The sequence below is a fragment of the Euprymna scolopes genome, chromosome 26 (genome assembly GCF_053919585.1).
Source record: "Euprymna scolopes isolate OS-2025 chromosome 26, ASM5391958v1, whole genome shotgun sequence".
Classification (NCBI taxonomy): domain Eukaryota; kingdom Metazoa; phylum Mollusca; class Cephalopoda; order Sepiida; family Sepiolidae; genus Euprymna; species Euprymna scolopes.
The window spans coordinates 49,683,423-49,708,496 of record NC_136507.1 but is presented as its reverse complement, the minus strand read 5'-3'; the positions used below and the strand labels follow the sequence as shown (position 1 = coordinate 49,708,496).

Sequence of the window (25,074 nt, the reverse complement as noted above, 5' to 3'; positions counted from 1 at the left end):
GGATACAGTTGAGAAGCATGGCATTGCAGATTTTTGCTGCAATTGGAGTGAGTGTTATTCCTCTGTAGTTGCTTGGTATGCTTAGGCCACCCTTCTTGGGGAAGGGAAGTATGCATCCTTCCCTCCATATATTAATAATTTTTTGATTATATACAGAATTACATGAATTAAGAAGTATGTCATTGAAACCACCTGTCTTCCATACTTCAGGAGGTATGTTATCTAAGCCTGCAGCTTTACGATTCTTGGTCTTCTTTAGTACATTTAGAAGTTCCTCCATTGTAAAATCACCCTTCTCAATATCGAGTTCCTGTGCAACAATCGGCTGAATTGGTTGGTCTGTTACTTCTGGTTTGTTTACAAGTAGCTTTTCAAAATGTGCTTTCCATTTTGAACATGCATTTTCCAGAGTGTTTGCCTTTAACTTAACTTTGGCAGGTCATTTAGCATCGCCTTAAGACTTCTATTTGATCATGGTTAGCAGAATGAGAACAATCTACCTCTGTAGATTGAATAAAGGGTGCTTTTGTTGATTTTCTTTTTTTTTTCTTATCTATTAGACAGGTAAAAAACACAGTAATTGGTAACAATAAACAAAAGACCAATGTAATTGTGCAAGGTATTATCCCAAGGTAAGTAAAAAAACAAACTAATTTTCAATATCTACATTAATAGATATTTAGTATTTGTCTTGATCATATTTGCAGATGGCTACTTTAACCTTTGGCTCATAACAAACTAACAAACATTTTAGATTAATAATTTAAGGAGTAAATATTTTATTGGACTAAATTATTAAATCTATGATGTAGCATTATCATATATATATATATATATATATATATATATATAAACTAGACAGCTGTTTCTGTTGGGTATATCAGGGTTTCAGCAATCATGTTATGCTGGATGTAGAGTAGAAACTAGCTATAGTGACAGACTGACTCTTCAGCACCTTTCAGTAGGTGAATACTTGTAGTTTGAATACCTAAGGATACTAACTTGATCTACAGATTGCAAAATCAGCATTTGTATAAGCTGACTTACCATTGGAAAATTTACAATAACAAAAGATGTAAACATAATATTGTTTTATCATTTGACTTTATGGATTTCACATTGAATACTTTTTGTTATGACCTAGGATTTAGTTGACTTTATTTCATTGCTTATTTTCGTTTTACAATCTTCAAATGTTTCGCATTATGCTGAACAAGTTATCAAATGGGTATTCATTTAAGAGGTTTTAATATAATTAGAAATAAGTAGACAATTAAAATTTTAAAAATCTTTACATAAAAATGTCTTATGACAATTCATTTTATTCAAGTAACTTGATTTTAACAATCTTTTAAATTAGCCCAACTATTCTTATTGCTAAGGCTGTGGCTTCTCACTAAGGCATTCAGAATTTAATAAAAAAGAATTAATTTCAACAATTTTTTTTCTCTTAAGATGATTTTACAAATAAAATAAAACTATATGACAGTTTATCATAAGTGAGTGTGGCTTTCTATGTATAATGAATCTTTTTATTTTCTTTTCTTTCATAGACTTTTGCAATGGATGATGGATGACAATGTTCCATTGAGTTTAAAAGTTGAATGTTCTGTGGTTCTTGGTAGCCTCTCTAAGGGAACAGAAGCAAACATTGCCAGCTTGGTGGATGCGGGATGCGTGCCAGTTTTGTTGGCTGCAAAGAGTCAGTTTTTATCTGTTATTTCTTTTATTTTTTGTTGTGAGGGAGGGGGATTTTTTTATAATCACTCTGCTGTTGAACAAAAATGTGTTATTTAACATTTTTTTTTCAGAGTAAATACTTCAAATAATGGTAAACTCTTAGAATCTTATTGCATTTCAATAAGAATTAAAAAAAAAAATTTGCAATGTTACTTGTTACATGATAAAATAAAAAAAAACAAATTGCATAAAATGTCTGATTTTAGTGGTATTGCAAGCTGAGGACTGGCTATTCCTCTGCAACTATAACAGTTATTGAGTTTTTTGTTGTGATTTGCACTAGCCAAACACTGGCTGATGACCAGAGTGATTTCAGATGAGATTTGCAAGTCTGGTCATATTAATTTCTGTATTAAACTATGACATTCACTATTTGTAACATTGAAAAATAAGGTTTGTCATGCATGGCATCAAACTAGTTAGGGTTATATGCTGCCATAGTATAATGCAGACAGCATGGCAACAAACATTGCATCATGTAAACAGTATAATAAAAAATGATAAAACAGAAAAAGTACTTGTTACTAAAATAAAATACATATATTTTAAAAGAAATTCGTTTATTTAAAAAGTAAGACACTTTTTTTGAACTGCCTGTTTTGCTAGATGATTCAATGGATAATCTATTGCATTCATTTACACTGGTATTGTGAAAAATGACTGGTGTGTAGTGTAAAAAAAAAAAAAAAAAAAAAAAAAAGGTAAAATCTGAAATATGTGGTGCTTCTATAAAATGGAATGAATGATACAGGGTTTAATAACTAAGTGTTTAAGAAATTGAACAGTTCAATATTTCGTCAGGAGGTGAGGTAGTTGGTAGTCAATTGCTGTTTATTCCTCCTCCCACTTTTTGTACACACCTGTATTATACATTACCCAAATATTTTCTTTGGAATAAGTATTCTATCATTTTTCTGAGTAACCATGGTTTTAATAATATAAATTAAAAAGCAAAGCAAAAATGTAGACCCTCTGCAGGATTAACTCTGATAAAATAAAATTAAAAAAAGACAACTCTAGCTAAGGAAAATGGATTTTCATATAGTTAGAATGAATGGAGAATATTTTAAGATAAAATGATTGTTGCCTTCAAAAATGTATTCCAATTATGCTTTCCAAAAAAATCAAAAGAGACATAAGACCTAATAAAGACATATATAACCTACCGCATTTCACTAGTCACGCAAACAAATTTGGCTTTGTAGCATTTTCACTATTTCTTCAAGTTGTTGAAGCCAGTTAAACTTATCTGGGACAAATAACATTTATTAAATGATATATATAAAATCTATATCTTAAAGTATATGAATCTATTTTTTCCTACTTTATATTTGTTTTAAATTGTTATATCATTATCTGACAATTTTACTGAAAAGGTTCATGGTTCTTGAAATAATCTATCCTTTCTGTTGTATTAAAAATATTCTTATCTATAAATTGAAGTGTTATAAAATGATTATTTTATGTTAGAAACTAACATGGGTCAAAGAACTTTAATAAATTATTCTTTGTTGAAATATTTGAATATAATAAATTTGTAAAATATTTAATTTTTGTTTTATTTTATTCTTTCATAATATATCTACAATTATATAGATGCAACTTCGTGTGTTTGAGTTTGTTCCTTATAAACTCTGAAATGGCTGAACAAATTTCCTTTAAAATTTATAGAACTTTAGTGTATAAGTCTGGGAGTTATCTTAAGTTTTGTCTCAGAATACCCCTGATAATTATTGGTAATTATACTGTTATTTTAATTCATCTATCATTGGTAAAGCCATTTTTCCCATGTCATCGCTTAGCAATAATGGTAGAACAACAGACCATGAAAATTCTACTGTGAGTTCATACGTGTTTTTTAGCAGTGCAAAAGTAAATTGTGTTTCTGTTTGTGAACGTCCATTGAACAAGCAACTGATCCTGAAGAAATTGCAAAACAGTCTACACATATATTTAGTGAAATGTGATTCAGAGGTTTCTTGTATGTCGGTTTAACAAAACATAGCCCCCAACAACCAAGTACAAGTAATATGCTCGGCAACATAAGAAATTTTTCAACACGGTTGACTAATTATAGAACTATACAGCAACAACCACAGAAATTCTTACAACGAATAGATAGTCGATGTTGATCCTGTGGTTTCTTTCGCATACGGTTCAAGAAATCATGCCCCCCCCCCAAAAAAAAAACCTTGCCCAAGTAGTTGGTTTTGAGCTGGAAGAATAGCTGCTAAAGGGGACAAATCAGAAATTGGATTGTTGTTGGCACGTTGCATCCACTGTGTGGGGGCTACATTGATCAGTAAGGTGACAATGTAACCGAAATTTACTAAAATAATTTTAAGATTACAACCCCCCCCCCCCCCGGAAAATATTGGAACTACCAAAGAAAGATACAGATCAAAATAAGCATCCCCCGAGCAAGACCAGGTAATACTGCTAGTATATATATATAATTGTTATCAAAGGGTAAATTTTTAACAAAATAAAACTTATCAAGATAAGAAAAGATTAACACTACCAAGGGCAGCAGAAAACAATATTAAATGAAAGATCAGGAATAAGTTATATATAACTTTATTATATCATCAGAACAACAAGGAAAAAAAGGGAAATTAAAGAAAAATCCTCTTTAGGCTATGGCATTTCAAAGCTAAATGCTTTTCATCAGAAGAGAAGGGCCGAAATTATACAAAATGCAAATATAGACAGAAAAAACTGGCTTAATAACATTTAGAAATGAAATGAGAATGAAGGAATAGGATAAAATGGTAAATAGTAATTAAAAGTAGGTGCAACATATAAAAGTGAATTTGAAGGGTAGTATATATGTAGGTAATATTTAAAAATAAATATATATTTATACTATTACCTACGTTTAAATCTTGTATGGTATCAGTCACACGTATTTACTTTCAACTATCAGATTGTACGTTACCTCCCTCACTTGAACTTGTTACTTTTTCCTGAAAGTTTAGCAGTGAATTTATTAAAAACTGTAGCATAAAAATTAAAAAGATAGATCAAAAGAAAATTTGTCAAAACTTTTATTCATTTTTATTTTAAAGGTTCATGTTTTAATTTTTGTAGGATTACCAAATTATGATCTGAAATATGTAGAAGCCTGTCTACGTTGTCTACGTACAGTATTTCTCAGTCCTTGTGCACCTAAAGGATATATTTTTGAGGTATGTATCTATGAGTTATTTCTTGTTATTTTTCAGCTCAAGGTGTGTACAATTTGTCTTATAAAAACGGTTTATTGAATTATCTTTATGTTCATTTGTCTGGAAAAATGAGCAATTTACCCTCAGTTAATAGAAATTTGTATTAAAATTCAAGAACATTTTTTAATCCTAATAAAGCATCATTTACCAATGCTGAACACTGCTCAAGAGTAAGGATTAATGAAGTAGATTGATTTTCAGTTGAATAATGGATAATATTATGAGAAGATTGAAAATGATTAAAATTTGATTACTTATGGAAATGTTTTATGACAAGTATCTGTTTACATTGGATTTGAAGAGGAGTTCTCGCTATGTCTTATTGAAGCCCATTTAAGAATTTTCTATAATAATGATGAATTAGAAAAGTTAACACTGTCTCTTCTGTGAGAAAGGTGTTGTGGAGAACAGAAGTCATTCTCCCACTAGATTGTGAAGTTAATTTTTGTAGTCTGACAAGAGTGTTCTAATGAGCAACTTCCCAAATGTCATAGCATTACTCCATTTTAAAATATTTCACTCTTGTGTAGATAGATGATTGCATCAGAAGTCAAGTACTTTGTGGAGCAGTAGAATGATCCAACCATTTTTCTAGCAACAAATTGGATATGCCTTCCATTCTCGGTTTGGCATGAAAGCCAATCCTAGAAACTTATCAAAATGGAGAACTTTAACAAGGAAAATAATATTTTCTACCGAAAGAAAACCAAGATCTGAGTAGTGAAAGGAAATTTTAGATGTATTGAAGTAACAATCCACTTTTTTCCCCCATTGCATCACATGATCTAGGTCAGAAGAGAGAAAAAATCATCAACATATTGATCATTAATGCTCTTTGAAGTGCTGCCATAGACAGTTGTATTGTCTGCATAGATGTTGACAAATAATCTCATATATTGAATAGATTGTTTCAGAAAAAAAATGGGTTGATTTATCATAAAACTGACAAATCAAAACCCTATTACAACCAATTCCCATAAAAATAATTGTTTGGTTTCTTTTCATGACATATCAACCCTTCAAATAAATGAAAGAAATAACTAAGCATAAAAATAAAATCAATATGAATCATAGTTTTTTATTTGATAGGCTAACCAGTTTATGTGTAAGAAGTGTAAGGCAATGATGTAAGAGATGGATGAGAACACGAATGTGGAGAAAGTATATCTGGATGGCAAAGCTATTTAGATTACTGAGAAGTTTTGTTATCTTGGTGATACTATTGAAGCAGGTGCTAGTATGATTGTAAAGGTGGATGGAGTAAGTTGAGGGAACTTCTGTCTGTATTAAGTTGAGTGTTGACCAAAAGGAAAGATTATCAGGCATGTGTATGCTGATGTATAGAATGCTGTCCAACACGTACTACCATGTAAAATGGACATTAAACCAAATATGATGATGATTATGATCACTATAATATGCACAAAAATAACCATCAAATTATATCTGTGATTGGTAAAATTTGAAATAACTGTTTCACAACAGAAGAAAATCGAATAAGTACTTTTTTTTGCCTTGACAAGATACAAAATTAACTTTGTAATCTACAGCCCCTTTCTCACATGTAGTTATTCTTTGCTATTTCCATAAAACATTCACTGGAACTTTTCCTTTTACCACACTTGCAAAGAACTTTCATTTCTCTCACTGTGTGCCTAACGTTAAATGGAATTTCCATCAAGTGGGACACATTACCACTGGACTGCTTACCTACAGACTACATTTCAAATCCAATGCCAGCAAACATTTGTTATAAACCATCCTCAAATTAATCAAATAATAATTCCATTTATCATTTTTAATCTTCTCATAATATTGTTGATCATTTAGTTGACAATCCATACATCTATCTCATTAACTCTTATCTTTTAGTGTCTTTTAGCATTAATTTAATAAGTGGTAACATTTATACTTTATTAATAATTTATATAAAGAAATTGACTCGCCATGAGGATTTGCTAAGAATTTTAAAGCTAGTTTTGAATGACTTCATATTCAACACAAAAGTTTTGACATTCCTTTAAAATTTCAAAGGTTCATAAAGTAAATCATCCATTTTTCAACCATTAAATAAAGAGTAAAATAACCGATTTGTTTAAGAAAAAACTGAAGTTCATTATCGTTGATTTAATTTTATAATTAAATTTTTATATAAACAGGATTTCAAAATCTTTGTTTTATTTAAAAACTTAATATTGAAACTTTCGTTTTCAGCAGGATTCTGCCATCATTCCTCATCTCATAAATGTGCTTCCAAAATCAGCCTGTACTCAGGAATGTATCACAACTATCTTTGCCAACTGCTGTAAGGTAAGAAGAGACTAATTGCAACTTCGTCCCAATGTGATATCATAAAGATGAACTGAATCTGATATGCTTGTAGCCAGTTGTTAATATGTAGAAATCGGCACTTCTTCTGGCAAGATGTCCTGGGTGTAACCTTAAGTCTATCTGATAGTGAGGCCCCAGTTTAGAGTCACCCCTTAGTTAGCATGATCCATTATGACCTGGACTAATACCCTTGGGCAAGGTGTTCACCTTTACTCCATCCCACTATCCCAAAATCCATATTACAACCCTTTCTACTTTTTTTTCTCTGCCTACTATATTTGTATCAGCTATTTATCTCTCTTCCCTCTTCAACCATCCTGTGTATGACATTAAACTGCGTTCAGTGATGAGGGCTCCAATTTTGGAGCTTTGAGGAAGGTGCATTTCCTCCTTAATTACCTTTACTTCCTGACCCATTCTGAACCTAAATGGTAGTACCTGTCGGGATCCATCTATAGAAACTATCGTTTACAAACTATTTGTTTACGAATTATGCACCTGTAAACCAAATTGATCTACAATCTAACTGTAGGTATAATTTCTATATAGAATGAATCAAGGATGGTTAACATGCTGTAAAACTAGAAATAGAGCAAATGATTTTAAGTAATTAGCTTAGCAAAGTTTGCTATTTGAAATAATTTAAATAATAAACATTGCATTCATAAATTTATTGTAAACCTGACAAAAACTTTACATATAAATAAACATTAACATTTTAATATAAATTTATTTTTCTTTTAAATAAGATGTAAGGAAATGAAAAGAAAAAAATCAATTTGCCTGAACGATTATGGTCCTGTGTGTAGGGAGTGTTTTGTTTTTTAATTTTTTTTCTATGTAATTTACAAAATGTAGAGAATATTGTTGAAAGTCAAGTCGGTTTTGTAAATAAAAGGCAGGTTCAAAACATTTAAATCAAGACTATCATCGAATTTAAAAACAAGAAAAAAAAAAAAAAATGGGTGGCAGAAAGGTTACCTTCCCTTTCTCTCTAAGAGACTTTTCAGTATATTTCTTTTTAGCTAGCTAAGATATATTAGTTTTATTTATCTTTCTGGAAAATTAATGACATAATATTAAAAATTTAATCATTTATCCATTTTTCATTAAATCACTTTAACTACTGTCAATATTGACAAAACTGTTATATATTGCTAGCAGGGAGACCTGATGTTGCCTGGGATTGAATGATGATCAACGAATGTTTCATACTTCCATATTTTTATTGTCATCAAAATCGGTGAAATCACTCATTTTTCAATCAAATCGATTGATTGCCAACTCTAATTGGGAACCCATCATGGTGCGCCGGGAAGAAGCTTCACATGCCTCCCCGCAGTGACTTAGTCCACAATACATTGTAGTCTATATTGCACTGTAGAAAATCTGTTGATTTTATAAAATTATTTTTTAAATATAATGGCTTGAATTAAAGTTTAAATAGAAAAGTCAAGTATTGTGGTGCCAGTGGTGCACTGAACAGAAACATTCATTTCGTACGCACCCCTCTCAGATACAGTACATTTGACTTTATATGCTGCGCCTTTCTGCTTGAAATAATAAAATTTCTCAATTGCACTTGTGATTTTAGGCAGCATAAACTGTTAATTTTGGTCAAAATCGTTGGTATTTTCTTTCATTGAATTATTTAGATTTTGATGATAATTGATAATCTAAGAACACTGCCAAGTGCATAAAGTACTTTTGTGTGAAATTTCATAAAAATTGGCCCAGCCATTTTGAGTCTATAGGGAACGAACTGACACACACACACACAGTTTCTTTTATACAATAGTATCGGACACACACACATACACACACACACACACACACACACACACACACACACACACATACAATAAAATTACAAATAAAAAATGTCAAACATTTATGCAAATTAGGTATACAAATAGCTGTATCTGGGTATGTGATCTGTATTATATATCTACATTATTTTAAAATATCATGTTTTATTGATTTAAATAACAGTAACCTGTTTTAATAGTAATATAAGAATGATGACAAAAATCTTCCCATTTACTTAATTATATAATTTGATTCAAATGGGAAATGGGGTGGAGGTCTTTTGACCATCCATTGGCTATTTAATTAGATACATTCGAACAAGATCCTCTATATTAACCAACTATCCAGTTCTCTCCCACTCTCAATTACCATAACATTGCATTCACTCTAACAGATAATCTTTGTAAAATATTCAGAATAATGGAGAATATTTTTTTCATTAAATCTATTTTTATAATTTCAATGGTCAGATAAAAAAACACAAAAGGAAAAAAAAATATATAAAGTGAAATTTGTTTAGTAAAACTTTTTTCTTTTTTTTCTAGACTGAAATCTAGTTGTTTGGTATCTAAATAGAATTCTTAAAGATGTCTAATATAAAATAGTGATTAGATTGGACTGGTATAATCTCCTTTCAAGATAGAAACATTTAGAATGACGTTTTGGTCAGGGAATCTGGGCCTCCTGATCACACATTTTAGAGGTTGGGTTATACGAAATCATGAACAAACCAGTGACCTTTTTTAGGTTTTCATGGACAACAGACACAAGGGATGGAAACAGTGAAATCACGAAAAGCATTAACAAGAGGTCCTGAGAGAGAATCACCAGTACACCAACATGACATACGAAGAACAAAACAAAGAATGTCACTTAAAATTGATTGGTTAAAAAGCATTAACATTGTATCACCAATCCATGAATGAAATTTCAACCCTTGCCACAGATAACTAAGAATAGTAATAATAGACACGTTTACACATTTCATAGCTCGCATAATGAGAACAATCTACCGCCATGGATTAAATAAAGAATTTACTTCAAAATTCCATATAGGTTTTTATGTTCGAGAAAGGTTGGAGGTTACATTGGGTGAAACTTTAGGAAAATAACAACCAAGGTGAGAAAAGTAATTCAAATAATGCAAATTATCATTCATTATCTCCAAAATTTCTGAAGCATAAACAGTATTATGATTTCTTTATAATAGTATAAAAACAATCAGTTTAAATGACTATAAGTAAATTGAATACTTTGCAGCAGATTTCATCTCCTTAATTTGCTTAAGTTATTGATAATCTAGATTGACTCTGATTGGAATTTGGCTATCTAAAATTTAAAGTCTGGGTGCAATCAAGATTCTTACTGTTGGCTTTTCCTTACTTTTGTACTTTTATCTTCTCTTTTCAAGACATCAGAACATCAAAATATCCTGTGCAGTAATGGGGCGATTGAAGCATTGGCACCTCTTCTCAAGTCCAATATTTATAAGGTAAGATATTTTGTTTGAACTTCCAGAAATTAAAATTCTAAATGAAAATATTTCACTGTGATACAAATAAAAAGCTAATAGTTAAATTTTTTTCTTTCTGCAAAATTTAAGATTCATATTTATATATAACATTGGTGATTTGTATCTACTGTACAATCCTGATGGATTTAGAGATTTTGTATAATTGTGATAAATGTTAAATTCGAATCAAGTTCTTCAAAATAATTCATTTTTTGACTTAAAAATAATATCTGAACCAAAACATTTTTTACAAACACAAACTTGTGTCCCATAGTTATCCCCATTTGTTTCTTGGAATTACAGTACATAAGATGTGATGGGGACCACTTGTTCTTACATTGGATAGCTTGGTACAAGTGCATATTGCCTGAGACAAATGACTTCTTGCTAAGAAAATGGCCCTCACTAAATGGTGTAGCTTGTAATTATGACTCTGCCAGTCAACTCTCTATTAGTTTCACGTTACTAGATCTGTGTCTATGATGATTAAACTTTTGTTAATAAATATTTATGTTCATAATTTATTTGTGATTTATGTAAAAATATTCATTACACATTTTTCTTAAAAAATTCATAGTTTTGGACAATGTTATCAAAACATTCATTTGATAATTTGTAAGAAGGAAAAGAATGCACAACGTTTAATTTGATTTTTTTTTAATACAAAATTTCTAATTAAAAAAATTCATATTTTTGTATGAATAAACATTTTCTCCATCATGCTTTTTATTTATTTAAAAAAAAATTTACTTCCAGTATAAATAAATTTCAATGAAAGAAAATCAGTTTTCAGATATTCTTGTGTACTGACTTACATTACTTAGTGTTGATCCATTTTTTTTTCTTCACACTTTTCTATTTTATGTACCAGAAAAAAAGTTGAGTTTTTTAGAATGCGCAATATCAAGTTTTATTTATAATTATTACACACACCCATCCATAAAAATAATTGCTAGTGTGTAAAGAAAATGTATCTGCATCATTAAACTAAAAAATGTGACTCTTTGCTGAATCATTATATCCATTTCATATATATATATATGAATTGGCAGAACTCTTTGAATCATCATTATTTAAAATTTTGAATAAAAAAACTATTTTGAGAACACGTTAAGATGCAAATATTTTATTAAAATAAATTAAAAAAAAAATAATTCAAATTCCCCCCCCCCCCCCCGTTTTTTCCTTTTTAAACATGAAATGTTTCTTGTTAATTTCGTATAGTAACATATCAATCATCAGAGAATGAAAGTTTTTTTCTTGTAAGTAAAATATCAGTCTCTACATGTAAGTTATGTAACGGCAGTGCTTACATGTGTGGTTATCCTTTTGATGTAAAAAAAAAAAAAAAATGGGTATTTAAAAATTAGTAGAAAACTCCCCTTCACTTTGTTGTAGTTAATTTTGGCACATACCTTAGATATATTTTCTGTGCAGAAAATTATAAAACTTTGTTGATGGTAGCATGAGTGAGGTTGAAATTAATAAAGGAATGGCAATTTTGTCATTTAGAGGACCTTGGTCTATGCAATTCTTCTTCACTAATGACCTTTTATTTTTCTTGTGATTCATTCTTGTCCTTTACTGAAATCTATAGCAAAAAATGTAAATTCTTGCACCTTTTGTGAGAAGCGCTAATTCTATTTTACATGTTGTTGGTATCTACTGCGATATTAACAGGGATTGTTTGTTTTTTTTTCTTTCCGTTTTCCTCATGTCTAGGAACTTTCTGCCTTTTATGTTTGAAAATGTACTTTAATTTCAATAGGGGAGCATGTGCCAATATTTCTCCTATTGTAATTATTATGTTTGTGGAGCAAAATATGTGAATGTAGCAGTATATTTTTCAGTCCTGAGGAGCAAATCAGTTTTCTTGAGGTCACTAATATTTGTTTTGTATAAGTAATCATTTACAATTTTTGGTGTATTTTGAGCAAATACTAATGACAGATTCTTTTAGATATTTGTCAAAACAAAAAATACCATTTAAGAGTATTTTAGTATCCTAGAGGATAAACTTCCAAAATTGTGGTTAGTTTTCTGGGTTCATGTCGTGTGACTTTCTGCCAAACTTTTTTGAAAAACTAACAAATTAACTTTGAGAAGATCAGAACACTTACAGAATAACAAGCTATGACAAAAAAAAACTCAAGTCATTTCTAATTAAAATTCAAGACCAATAAAAAATATGGTGAATGATTACATCTAATCATGTTTCAATCATAAATCGCGTCAGACTATTTTGATGATATTAGTAATTATTTTTGTCTATAAATGACTTGGATTTGTTATATATATAATCTAATACGTAAATTTTTTTTTCTCAGATTTTCAGTCAGACCAGGTAGCATTTTTAAGACAACAAATAAAACTTTGCTTCTGACTATTCAATTTTCATTTGTTATTGTTCCTACTTACTTTGCCTCCCCACGAGGGCAGTTAGGGTAGTTTTTTAATGTGGAGAAAAGGAACAAAAATTAAAAATTGTCTCAGTTGTGAAGATTTCTCCTCCACCGAGAACAAGAAATTGAAGTGTAGCATCTGAAGAACAGATACTACACTTTGATCTCAGTCCAGAGCTGATTTCTTGTTGTATAATGTTATTAGCAATGTACTTTTCTACAATTTTTCTCTAAGAAAAATTTTGTTCGACCAAGACAACTGATAATGTGGACAATTTACTGACGTGTGTGTGTGTGTGTGTGTGTGCGTGCGCGTGTGCGTGCGTGTGTGTAGAAAACTGTATTTATGCACTTCTCTTCCTCTTTTGTGGGTTTTCTCCTATAGTGTTCAGGATGCAATAATCACAAAACAAATTATGTGATCCTGTTATTAGCTTTCTGAGCTTATCAAAAACATTGTGCATGGACTGTGGTATTCATTGTCTATATCTAAACAGCATTTAGGCAGGTGGTAAGTTGTAATAAGTTTAGCATATCTTGAATGTCAAAAGCCGAGGGAGAAGACCAGATTGATTTCATTTTCATATAGCAATGCTTGATTCAATCAAATTTCCCCTTCCACACCATCTCTCAATATATAACAGAAATATCTACTTTCAAAATCTTTCATCTCTCTCTTTCTCCTTCTCTCTCTGATCATTCTTGAACTCGACCTTTTATTCTTGCAGGTACAAATGCCAACATTAAGGTGCTTCTCTGTGATGTGTTACCAGAATGAAGAAGTTGCAAAAGCTATTGCTAATTATGGTAAGGAGTTTTTCCAACTACTTTTTAAAACAATTTAAAAAATTTTAAATACCTAGATTTATGAAATCCATGTATGCCCCCTATCCATCTTATTAGTGACAAAACAATTTATTTAGAAAGCTTACATAATGAAATAGAGATGAGAAAATACAGCATTAATCTGAAGAACGAAATCAATGATGCCTTGCTTATTTAAATTGGGTGGGTTAGGGTTATTTAAATTGGGTGGGTACAGTGAGGTTTTGAAGCACCTCCCCTCACCACCTGCCCACAAAATTTGCCAAAAACAATGTTCTCATGTTATTCACTGCATTTCCTAGAATATATATTCTATAATTCATAATGATTGGATCATAAATTTAGGAGTTAATCGTATAAATATAAGTGTGTGTGCATATATATATGTATATATATACTAGCAAAAGTACCTGTCGTTGACTGGGTTCAAAAACAGCCTACAGAAAATGGACTCTGATTTATGAAAGTATGATAGGTTATGAAAAGGAAGGGTTGTAAAGAGATAGCTTCAAATTTGGGGGTATCAAAACCAAAGCAAAATATGATGAAAGTAAAAATAAAATAGATAAATCCCATAATTTATTATACCATACCTGTTCACACTGAAACACTTATCACAATATTCTGTGTATCTATATTAAAAAGCCTTTGTGACATATTTCCATTCTGTGGAGTTCAGGCGCGAACGAACAGCCCATAATTTTATTATACCATATTTCTTCAAACTGAAACATAATTATCAAAGTATACTTACACAGATAGATATGAAAAGTCTTTATTAAAGTTTGTGCCTATTTCCATTCTATGGAGGCCAGGCGTGAACACAGACCCCACAATTTTATTATACCATCCCTATTAATAATACTTTGATAAGTATGTTTTTGTGCATCTATATCAAAAACACTTGTAAACGTTTTTTTTTTTTTTAATCTTTTATTTCTATACTTTGTGGACCAGGCGCGTACATAGACCCCACAATTTTAATGAATCCTCATTATGCCAGATCAAACATACCCATTCCTGTGTCTCAATACATTTTCTATCATTATATGTGATCAGTTTTCTATAAGTCAACCATATAGAAGCCTATTCGTGACCAGACATCTACACAGACGGTCAGCTTTATATTATAGATATATCTTTATGAATACAAAGTGGAGTTACTATCTTTAAAAGCATATCTGAGAAAATTGACCAAGTTCTATCAGCTTATCTTTCAGCTAACATTCACGTATGTGGAGACTTCAATGTTCATAATGTGGAATGGTTGACCCACTCAAACAAGACTGATGATGAGGGGAAGTTCTGTCATGATTTCTCCATTGCTTATGACCTCACTCAGATTGTTCACGAACCAACCCGTGTGCCCAACAATGACGGCCAGTATACGAGTCTCCTAGACCTTTTTCTCACAACTTGCCCTGAACTATGTTCAGTTTCCATTCTGTCTCCTCTTTGATCTTCTGACTACTCAGTTGTATCAATTAAGATGAAAATGAAATGTAATAAGTCCTCAGACGTACCTCTCCATCGTACAGTATATCGATACACTATGGCTGACTGGGATAGTTTCCGTATATTTATATCGGATCTTCCTCTGCGTTCCATGTTTAAAAAGGATGTCGTCTATAGTATCAGACCTGACAGAATGGTTAATTGTAGGTATAGACCATTTCATTCCCTCGAAAAAGTTCCAGCAAAAACCTAGCAGCCAGCCATGGTTTTCTCCAGAATGTGCTGCTGCTATTGCGCACACTTTTTCCACTGCTTCCAACATATTGAAACTAAGGCCGCTTTCAGGACTGCCAGCAATCATTTTAAGAAAGTAATAAAGAATGCAAGAGAGTTATATGCTCAGTCCATCAACTCCAAAGTAGCTGAGCAGCAGCTTGGTTCCCACCAGTTTTGGCAAATAGCAAACAGAATCCTGAACAGAAGCGTGTGCTCTATCCCAACTATCATCAATGGACCGGAGTTAATCTCATCAGCATCAGACAAAGCCAAACTCTTTGCTAAGAACTTTGCAGCTAATTCTACCCTTTGCGACCAAGGCCGCCAACCCCCAATATTTCCTCCTTTATCAGAAAACACACTATGTGATATACAAATATCTGTACGTGATGTTGCCAAGCTAATCAAAAACCTTGATTCCACTGGTGCTACCAGATCAGGCTGTCTATTGGCTTCCTGAGACGAAATGCACCTACATCGATTTTCTGTTTTTGTTTTCTATTCTCTTTTGTAAAACTTAATTATGTTTTGCAAAAACAAAAACAGCCCCCTTCCCTTTTTTCTTTTTCCTTCCCTACTTCCCAACCCCGTCAGTGGGGCATTAGAATACACTGACTGCCCCCCTGTAGAGAGTAAAAGTCTCTCAATGGGGCCACCTGTTGGCCGTAGATGGCATCCCGTAATGTCTACGAAAAGCATCCTGGTGGCTGAGCAAATGATACCTAGGGAAATAAAGGTATCAGTTGCAACACTCCACTTTGGTCTCGCTGGGCCAGACGGGCGGTCGGAGAGGCCCGATCCGATTAATCGGCTGGTCACGTCTAGCTCACCACTTATACACATATAATCTGCACCAAATATAAATACTGCATGACACTTCCCCATCAATACTGATCCCCAAATAAGTGGTGAAAGCGGTGGCTGAAGGTCAATTGTATATAATGAACAAGGACTAGACATGGATGTTTTTCTCTGATCTTTCACATATTTTACTTGGATGGGAGAAATTAAGATACACGAGTGCTCGAAGCCTACATTATGTACAAGTATATCATACCTGTAACCCTGTTGTAGCCAGGGTGAATGGGCTCCCCCTCCCCCCTGTGTGCATCCCAAGTAGGGCTCCAAGGTGGGTGGGGAGCAGGGATGATGAATTAAAAAAAAACGAACCCAATATGAGTTATAAAAATCCAAGTAAAAAAAGATTTTTGACAGTTCAGACAGTGACACGAATGAGGAACCAGATAACTATCCAAACTTCATAGTAATGGAGTCAATTGGAGAAGTGCCTTTAACCAAACTCTCCCCCCTTCAAGATAGAAAAAATACTATCAGAAAGGGTCAAACCTAAACTAGTCAAAAAATTAAGAAATGGTACTCTTTTGATAGAAATTCTTACCAAAACACAGGCAGATGAACTTTTAAAATGGAAACTTTTTGACAATATAAAAATGAAAACATACCCTCACAAAACACTAAACATATGCAAAGGAGTTGTGAAAAGCCCTGAACTTTCACTTTGCTCCATCGACGAAATCCGTTCAAATCTAAAAGAACAAAATGTAACGGATGTCAGAAGAATTCAAATAAAAAAAAATGGAGCAATGATAAACACCCACACACATATATTAACCTTTTACCAACAAAAAATTCCACAAGAAATAAAAATAGCCTATGAGAAACTAAGAGTCGAAACATACATCCCCAACCCACTGCGTTGCTTTAAATGTCAAAAGTTTGGTCACCATCAGGACCGATGTACACGCCAGCCAGTGTGTGGAAGGTGCGGAGAAAACGACAATCATATCAACTGTCAAAAAACTTATAAATGTGCCAACTGTACAGAAAATCACAGTGCCTACTCCAAAGACTGTGAAATCTGGAAAAAAGAAAAGGAAGTTGTTAAAATTAAACACTCATTAAACATCACTTACCCAGAAGCAAGGAAAAAGGCAGTAACAGCTAAATATTCCGAAATAACAAAAAAGAATACTCCCAACACAAATAAACACAATGACAATTATTGCACAACAAACCTCGATATTAAAATCCAAGACCTCACCAACCAAATCAAAAAATTGATAAATACAATTGCAGAAATGAAATAAACCTCACTGGAACCAAAAATCCAAACGCCATACCCAGTAGACCAGAAACAAATCCAAAAAAACAAACCAGAACCAAACTTAACTAAACAAAAACTACAAATAAACCCACAAATTCCCCTCTCCAATAGCTTTAAGATATTGGAGATCGAGAATTCTGAGGAGCAGAATGCCAACAATAAGGAGAGTCCCTTAATCCCCCACAAGAGTTCTAATATAAAAACAGATAACAACAAGCAAAAAAATAAAGATTCTCCAAAAACATCCGAACAGACAAGAACAATAAATGGGAAAAATTCCTTGAAGAAAACCAGCCCCACAAAAATTAAACCACGATCTCGCTTAACATCTAAAACCAGAGATAAATCAAGCATAAAAGCTAACAAACCAATTGAACACAAAGAACCAGAAGCCATGGAAACAAACCGAATCTACCAATGATAAAAAGCTCACAAATACTCAAACGCACATGAAACAGTCCAATGATTCAAATACAAGAACTACAGACCAAAATAAATTTAAAACCTCCTTGGAAACAATGGAAATAGAAGACAAAACTTCTAAACCCCCATAAAAAAGAAAACACCCCTATTCTCAAGACAAAAGGAAATCAAATACATAAAATCTAAACTATGGCCAACAAAATAATCCAATGGAATTGCAGAGGTATAAAAGCCAACCGGAATTAATTACTTCTACTAATATCCGATCTATGTCCCACAATAATATGCCTACAAGAAACCTTTTTAAAACCATCTGAAAATATCAATCTCCAAAGTTTTACTGAATACAACTACACAACAAATAACCCAAATAGAGCTTCTGGAGGAACATCCATTCTCATTAACAAAAACACAGCTCAAAGCCAAATAAATCTACAAACTAGCTTACAGGCAATTGCTGTCACAGCCACCCTACATAGAACGGTCACAATTTGCTCCATTTATCTGCCTCCAAACGACCCCATAGATGAAACTGAAATAGAAAAACTCATCAACCAACTCTCTCGCCCCTTATTATTAGGTGACTTTAATAGTCATAATGTTAGTTGGGGATGCTCAAACACAGATAGAAAAGGAATCACTATAGAAAATATTATCAACAACAACAATCTATGCATATATAACAACAAAAAAACAACCTTTATTCACTCGGCTACAAACTCGTCCTCAGCAATTGACCTCTCTATAAGTGATCCTAGTATCTTTATAGATTACAATTGGGCAGTGCATATGGATACCTGTGGAAGTGACCACTTCCCAATAACTTTAGAACACTTTGGTCCTGAAATAACCTCAAAAATTCCTCGCTAACTGGAATAAATTCAAATTACTATCTAAAAAAGCTAACTGGAATAAATTCAAATTACTATGCAAACACAAACTCCTACCTGGAAAACATGAGAAAGACCCAATCACTCACTTTACAGATACCATTATCTCAATAGCAGAAGAATGTATTCCTAAAACAAAATCATTAACCAAGTATAATCGTCCCTGGTTTAATAATGACTGTAAAAAGGCTGTGATGTGCTACATTAAGAAAATTCAACAATCAACCAACTACTCAGAATTTGAACAACTTTAAAATATGCAGGGCTAAAGCACGCCGAACAATAAACGAAGCCAAAAGGGAATCATGGAAGAATTTTGTGTCTAAAATCAATAACACCACCAAAGACAAAACTATATGGAATATGATTCAGAAAATATCAGGAAAAAACACCAGTCCCCCTGTCAACCACCTCTTTATAAACAATAGTAAAATAACTAAAAAAGAGGACATGGTAAACCTGCTTGCAGATACTATTGCAAATAATTCATCTTCTAAAAATTACGATAAAAAATTCCAGATCATTAAACACGAATCGGAAAAAAACAAACTGAACTTTAAAAGTAATAATGAGAGAATGGTCAACAACAGGTTAATTTGGTTTCTGGAAACAAATAAAATAATACTAATTTTCAGTGTGGCTTCCGAAAACATCGTAGCACAGCAGACCATTTAATTCGTTTAGAAACTTTCATCAGAAATTCATTTATACAAAAAAAGCATATGACTGCTATTTTCTTTGATCTTGAAAAGACGTACGATACCACATGGAGGTATGGCATCATGAAAGATCTCAAAGAAGCTGGAGTGAAAGGAAGACTACCCATCTTCATCAACAACTTCATTAATAATAGACTATTCAATGTCCGTGTAGGAACGTGCCTATCGGACATCAAGGAACAGGAAACTGGAGTTCCACAGGGAAGTATTTTGTTGGTAACATTATTCAGCCTAAAAATTAACAGTATTGTTGGATGCATAAACCAAGGCGTGGATTGCTCTCTATATGTTGATTTTTTAATTGCATACAGCTCGAGACCTATCCATATAATTGAGTGTCAACTTCAACAATGCATTGACAAAATAAAAAAATGAACAACTAAGAATGGCTCCAAATTTTCTATTAACAAAACAAAATGTATGCACTTTTGTCAATTAAGAAAACTGCATCTAGATCCTCTTTTAAAACTAAATGATATTCTGATTCCTGTTGTAAATGAACATAAATTCTTAGGGTTAATACTAGACAAAAAACTTACATTCATCCCTCATATAAAACATCTTAAAAATAAATGTAATAAAACTCTCCAGCTAATGCGGGTCATTGTCCACACAGATTGGGGAGCGGACAGACAAACCCTATTAAAGTTATATAGATCACTAGTGCGATCGAAACTAGACTATAGCAGCTTCATTTACGGTGCCACCAGAAAGTCGTACATAAAGATATTGGACACCGTTCAACATCAGGGCCTCAGGCTTGCGTTGGGAGCCTTTCGAACTTCCCCCATCGATAGTCTCTATGCAGAAGCCAATGAACCCCCATTATCAATTCGACATGACAAACTAGCCTTGCAATACCTGACCAAAATTCTCTCTTACCCAGACAATCCTGCTTATGACTGCATTGCAAACTCACTAGATTACTCGCTCTATGATAGGAAAAAATCACAACCAACAAATCCAGCCTGTAACTGTACCTTCAATCCAAATTACCAAAATCTATATGACCAAAAAGTAAAAGCTATAAAACCTTTTGGTCTCCATACAAAACCACTAGTAAAAGATGCAGGCATCACAATCACCAATATCCATGATGTCAACCAACTAAGCCTTCCACCCTGGCTACTAAAACAACCTGAAATCATCCTTGAATTAAATAACCTCCCAAAAAATCAAACCCATCCACTAACCTATCAAGAAAAACTCCTTATCATTCAGGAAAAATACTCAAACCATCAGCACATATACACAGATGGGTCCAAAGACAGCAACAAAACCGGATGCGGAGTCGTATCCACTAACATTACCTTACAGAAGCGACTACCCGACCATGCCTCAATTTTTAGTGCCGAAGCCACAGCCTTAGATATGGCACTAGATCTCATCACTGACCTTACCCACAACAAATTTATAATTTTTTCAGACTCCCTATCGGTACTCGAATCCTTAAAGAATAAAAATTTAAATAACCCACTACTCATCAAACTGCTACAAAAAATACACACTCTTTCACAAAACAAAAGTATCAAATTCTGCTGGATCCCCAGTCATTCTGGAATTCAGGGCAATGAAAAAGCTGACATAGCTGCCAAAAATGCTTTAAAACTCCTTAAAAGCAATATAAAAATTCCACATTCTGACTACAAACAACAAATAATCTCATTATGAAGAAATGGCAAGAAAGATGGAATAACTGTCCAAATAATAAACTTTTCAAGATCAAACCCACAATAGAAGAACGATTAACAGATGCCAGAAGATCACGTAGAGAGGAAATGATTTTGTCCTGTATTCGCATAGGACACGCACATAACCCACTCCTTCCTGCTAAAAAAAGAAGACCCTCCAGAATGTTTGGCATGCCAAGAACCTTTAACAGTAAAACACTTTCTTTTTGGATTGTGGCGATCTCGCGCATAACCGACAAAAAAACTATTTAAAAAAATAAACTCCAACAAAATACTAACATTTCTGAAAAAAGTAAATCTATATAAAAGAATATAACTTTAATTCAATCCAACTTTACACCCCCCCCCCAAAAAAAAAAGAAAGGAAGCACATCACCTAATGATACAAAAAGTCTGATTTGGCTCACTGATTAAATTAAAATATCTATTCCACAAAAGAAAAAAAAATTGAAACTCGGTATTAAATAACCCCCCCCCCCCCCCCCAAAAAAAGGTTGATATGCCGTAAAACCAAACCAAACCTTGGTTCCAGTAAAGCAACCGGCCTTGACAGTATTCCAATTATAGTACTCAAAAAAACTTCAACCAGAACTAGCGCCCATACTTACAAAACTGTTTAAACATTGTCTTAAGGAGAATTGCTTTCCATCACCCTGGAAAATCTCATCAGTATGTCCTGTATTTAAGAATTCAGGTGATCGTTCATCCCCCTCTCAGTACAGGCCAATAAGTCTCCTGTGGCTCATGAGTAAGTTGCTGGAATCTGTTAAATAGAGAAGTAATCAACCATCTCAGCAAAAATAACCTTAGTGACACACAATATGGTTTCCGTTCTGCTAGATCTACAGCAGATGTGCTTACAGTTATCTCATAGGATTAGCAAATCTCTCGACAGAGGCAACCTTTCTAGGGCAATTGCTCTTGACATCAAAAGCCTTTGATAGGGTATGGCATAAAGGTTTGCTTCACAAGATCTCCAGCTATGGTATAGCTGGAAATGTCTTCTCAATTATTAAATCATTTCTCTCTCATAGGTTCATAAGAGTAGTAGTTGATGGGCAAAAATCAGAATCTCACAGTATTAATGCTGGAGTCCCTCAGGGGTCCATCCTGGTCCCAACTCTTTTCCTGATCTACATTAATGATCTTCCAAATCACATCCTTACATCATTCGTAGAAACTTTTGCTGACGACACTACCATCTATGGTAGCAGATCTAAGACAGTAAACGATCAAGTTCTCTTCGATTCTCTCTCCTCTGATCTTGATCACGTTTACAATGGGGAAAGGAGTGCCTGGTTACTTTTAATGCATCTAAAACCAAGCTTCTATCTTTACATCAACGTTCTGATCCCCATCTGGCATCAATTAAAATGAATGGCTCTCGTCTTGGGGAGGCCTCAAGTTTTGACAGGCTTCTGGGCTTGATCTTTACTCTTGATCTTAAATGGAACACGTACGTCAAATCTGTTGCCAAGGCCGTTCTATCAATCCAGTAGATATCTCACTGCTGATGCAATTCTCTATCTATATAAGAGCCAGATACGTCCAAGGATGGAATACTGTTGCCACATATAAGCAGGAGCTGTTGGAAAAAACTTGTCCTGCCTTGATAGGGTCCAAAATAGACTTCGTGGCCTGGTGGGAGATGTCCTTTTCTCTTCGCTGCAACCTCTATCTCACAGAAGAAATGTTGTGAGTTTGTCTCTGCTTTATCGTTATTTTCATGGAAAGTGTTCGACTGAGCTTCAATCTATGGTCCCCCCTCGCCAAACTTTCACAAGAAACACTTGTCTAGCTGAAAACGCTATCAATAATTCCCCCCACTCTTTCTCTGTGCCTAAACGTAGATTCCATGATCAAAGCTTCTTTCTTAGAACTGCACGCCTGTGGAATTGTCTTCCGTTTTCCTGCTTTCCAGCTGTCTATAATATGGTTGTCTTCAAGTCCAACATGAATAAGTTTCTGATGAGCCGTTCCACTTTAGTTAGCAAATTTACCGAACTTCCATTATTATCGATTACTATATTGTCCTTTTGACTGCTGTACACTCTTTAACCCTTATCCTTGAGTGGCCTATCGGCCTTCATAAGTGGTGACGCCTATGTAAAAAAAAAAAAAAAAAATGTTTATTTAGAGGCAGAAAACTTAATAGTAAATTAAATTAGACTGTATTTCTGCAATAACGAAACAAATGTTATCTTCCAAATTGTCTAGTGTGTCTGGTTAATCAGCATAGATATGGTACTTTACAAATAAAATAATCTAATGGGGTTAAATCCCACAAACGAGGTGGCCAGTTTACAGATCCATTTCATGAAATTATTCATCCATCAAATGTAAATAAAATAAATTTGCACAATTTGCAAACTCTACTTGGGTGTCAGTCGTTTCATGATAAATTGCCAAACCAAGCTAAACTCAAAATAACTGATAGTTGCCAAATTTGCAGTTAAAGAAAATAGTTATCAATTTAAAGCTTGCTACTTTTTATGATAGTTTTCCTATTTCTAACAATTTAAAATTTTGTTTCTTCTCACTTGACATACCTATATTTTTCTTTCTTTTTGTTTTTTAATTTTTATTCTCTCTATATTTCCTATTATCTCTATCTCTATTATTTCGTATCCCATCCATCTTTTCTCTTTTTTTCTCTTGTTTTTCTTATTATTTATCCTTTTCTATTTTTTGTATTCTATTTAAACTAGATTTCATATTTCGAGGAGCATTCCAAAAGTAATAGCTCATATTTTATTCTTCCTGAATGGATCAAAGTGGATTGCAAATTGCATTGCTAATAATGACTGAACATTTGAATTCACGACCTGGAAATTTCATTTCTCTATTGCAAATAATAATGGTGTGAGACTCAGCAAGCAATCTCTGTCATGGATGTGCATCAGAAACAGATGTCATTGAATTCCTGGTAAAAGTGTATTGAGAATGATGGTGACTATGTAGAAAAATAAATTCTGGACTACAAAAGGTTGCTCGTTTTAATGGTATTAGTCCTATTGTAGCTGTAATGTACGTAGGTACACAGGGGACGATAACAGGGGGAACACCGGCAAAAAAGGGGCGGTGCAGAAAGAGACAGCATGTAGACACTTGCGGTCGGCTCTCGGCTGAATAAAGTCTTAAAACAAACTCAGCGTTTGCGTTCTCAGTGAGAAACACCACATGGCGACGAGGATGAGATCATTTCTCATAAAGGGGAAAGTTATTTAAACTTTTTCTCCGAAAAACATCGCGTTTAATAGAAATTAAATAGCGACATATTTCTACCTGCACACACGCATTTTAAAAACATGACGTCTTATGGTAAAATCGACGAATTCTCACCGAGTGGAGATGATTGGGACATATACTCAGAAAGATTGGAGTATTATTTTGAGGCTAACTGAATACAAGATCCAGGAAAGAAAAAAGCCGTCCTTCTTTCTGTTTGTGGTGGTGAAGCATTTACTCTGCTGAAGGATCTCGTTACGCCGCACAGCTTAAGAGACAAAAGTTATGAGGAACTCTCGCTCTCGTTAAAAGAGCACTGCAACCCAACACTGTCCGTAATTGTTGAGCGATTCAACTTTTATATGTGCCGCCAACAACCAGGTCAGTCCATTTCGGATTTTATTGCTCATTTAAAAAAAA

The 25,074-nt window shown here is 33.2% G+C and overlaps 1 protein-coding gene across 12 annotated transcripts in view; it reads left to right on the top strand.

The window, feature by feature from the left end:
• Positions 1-25,074, top strand: part of LOC145248018 (armadillo repeat-containing protein 8-like) — a 214,175-nt gene that overhangs the window by 54,191 nt on the left and 134,910 nt on the right. For 9 of the 12 annotated variants that reach the window (XM_080109718.1, XM_080109722.1, XM_080109721.1 and 6 more), the window contains exons 3-8: positions 561-632; positions 1,554-1,702; positions 4,831-4,928; positions 7,182-7,277; positions 10,519-10,599; positions 13,751-13,829. In XM_080109718.1, the coding sequence (XP_079965844.1) occupies positions 561-632; positions 1,554-1,702; positions 4,831-4,928; positions 7,182-7,277; positions 10,519-10,599; positions 13,751-13,829 (575 nt within the window). The remainder of the gene's footprint in view (positions 1-560; positions 633-1,553; positions 1,703-4,830; positions 4,929-7,181; positions 7,278-10,518; positions 10,600-13,750; positions 13,830-25,074) is intronic. The other 3 variants (XM_080109723.1, XM_080109715.1, XM_080109713.1) reach the window with 1 other exon arrangement.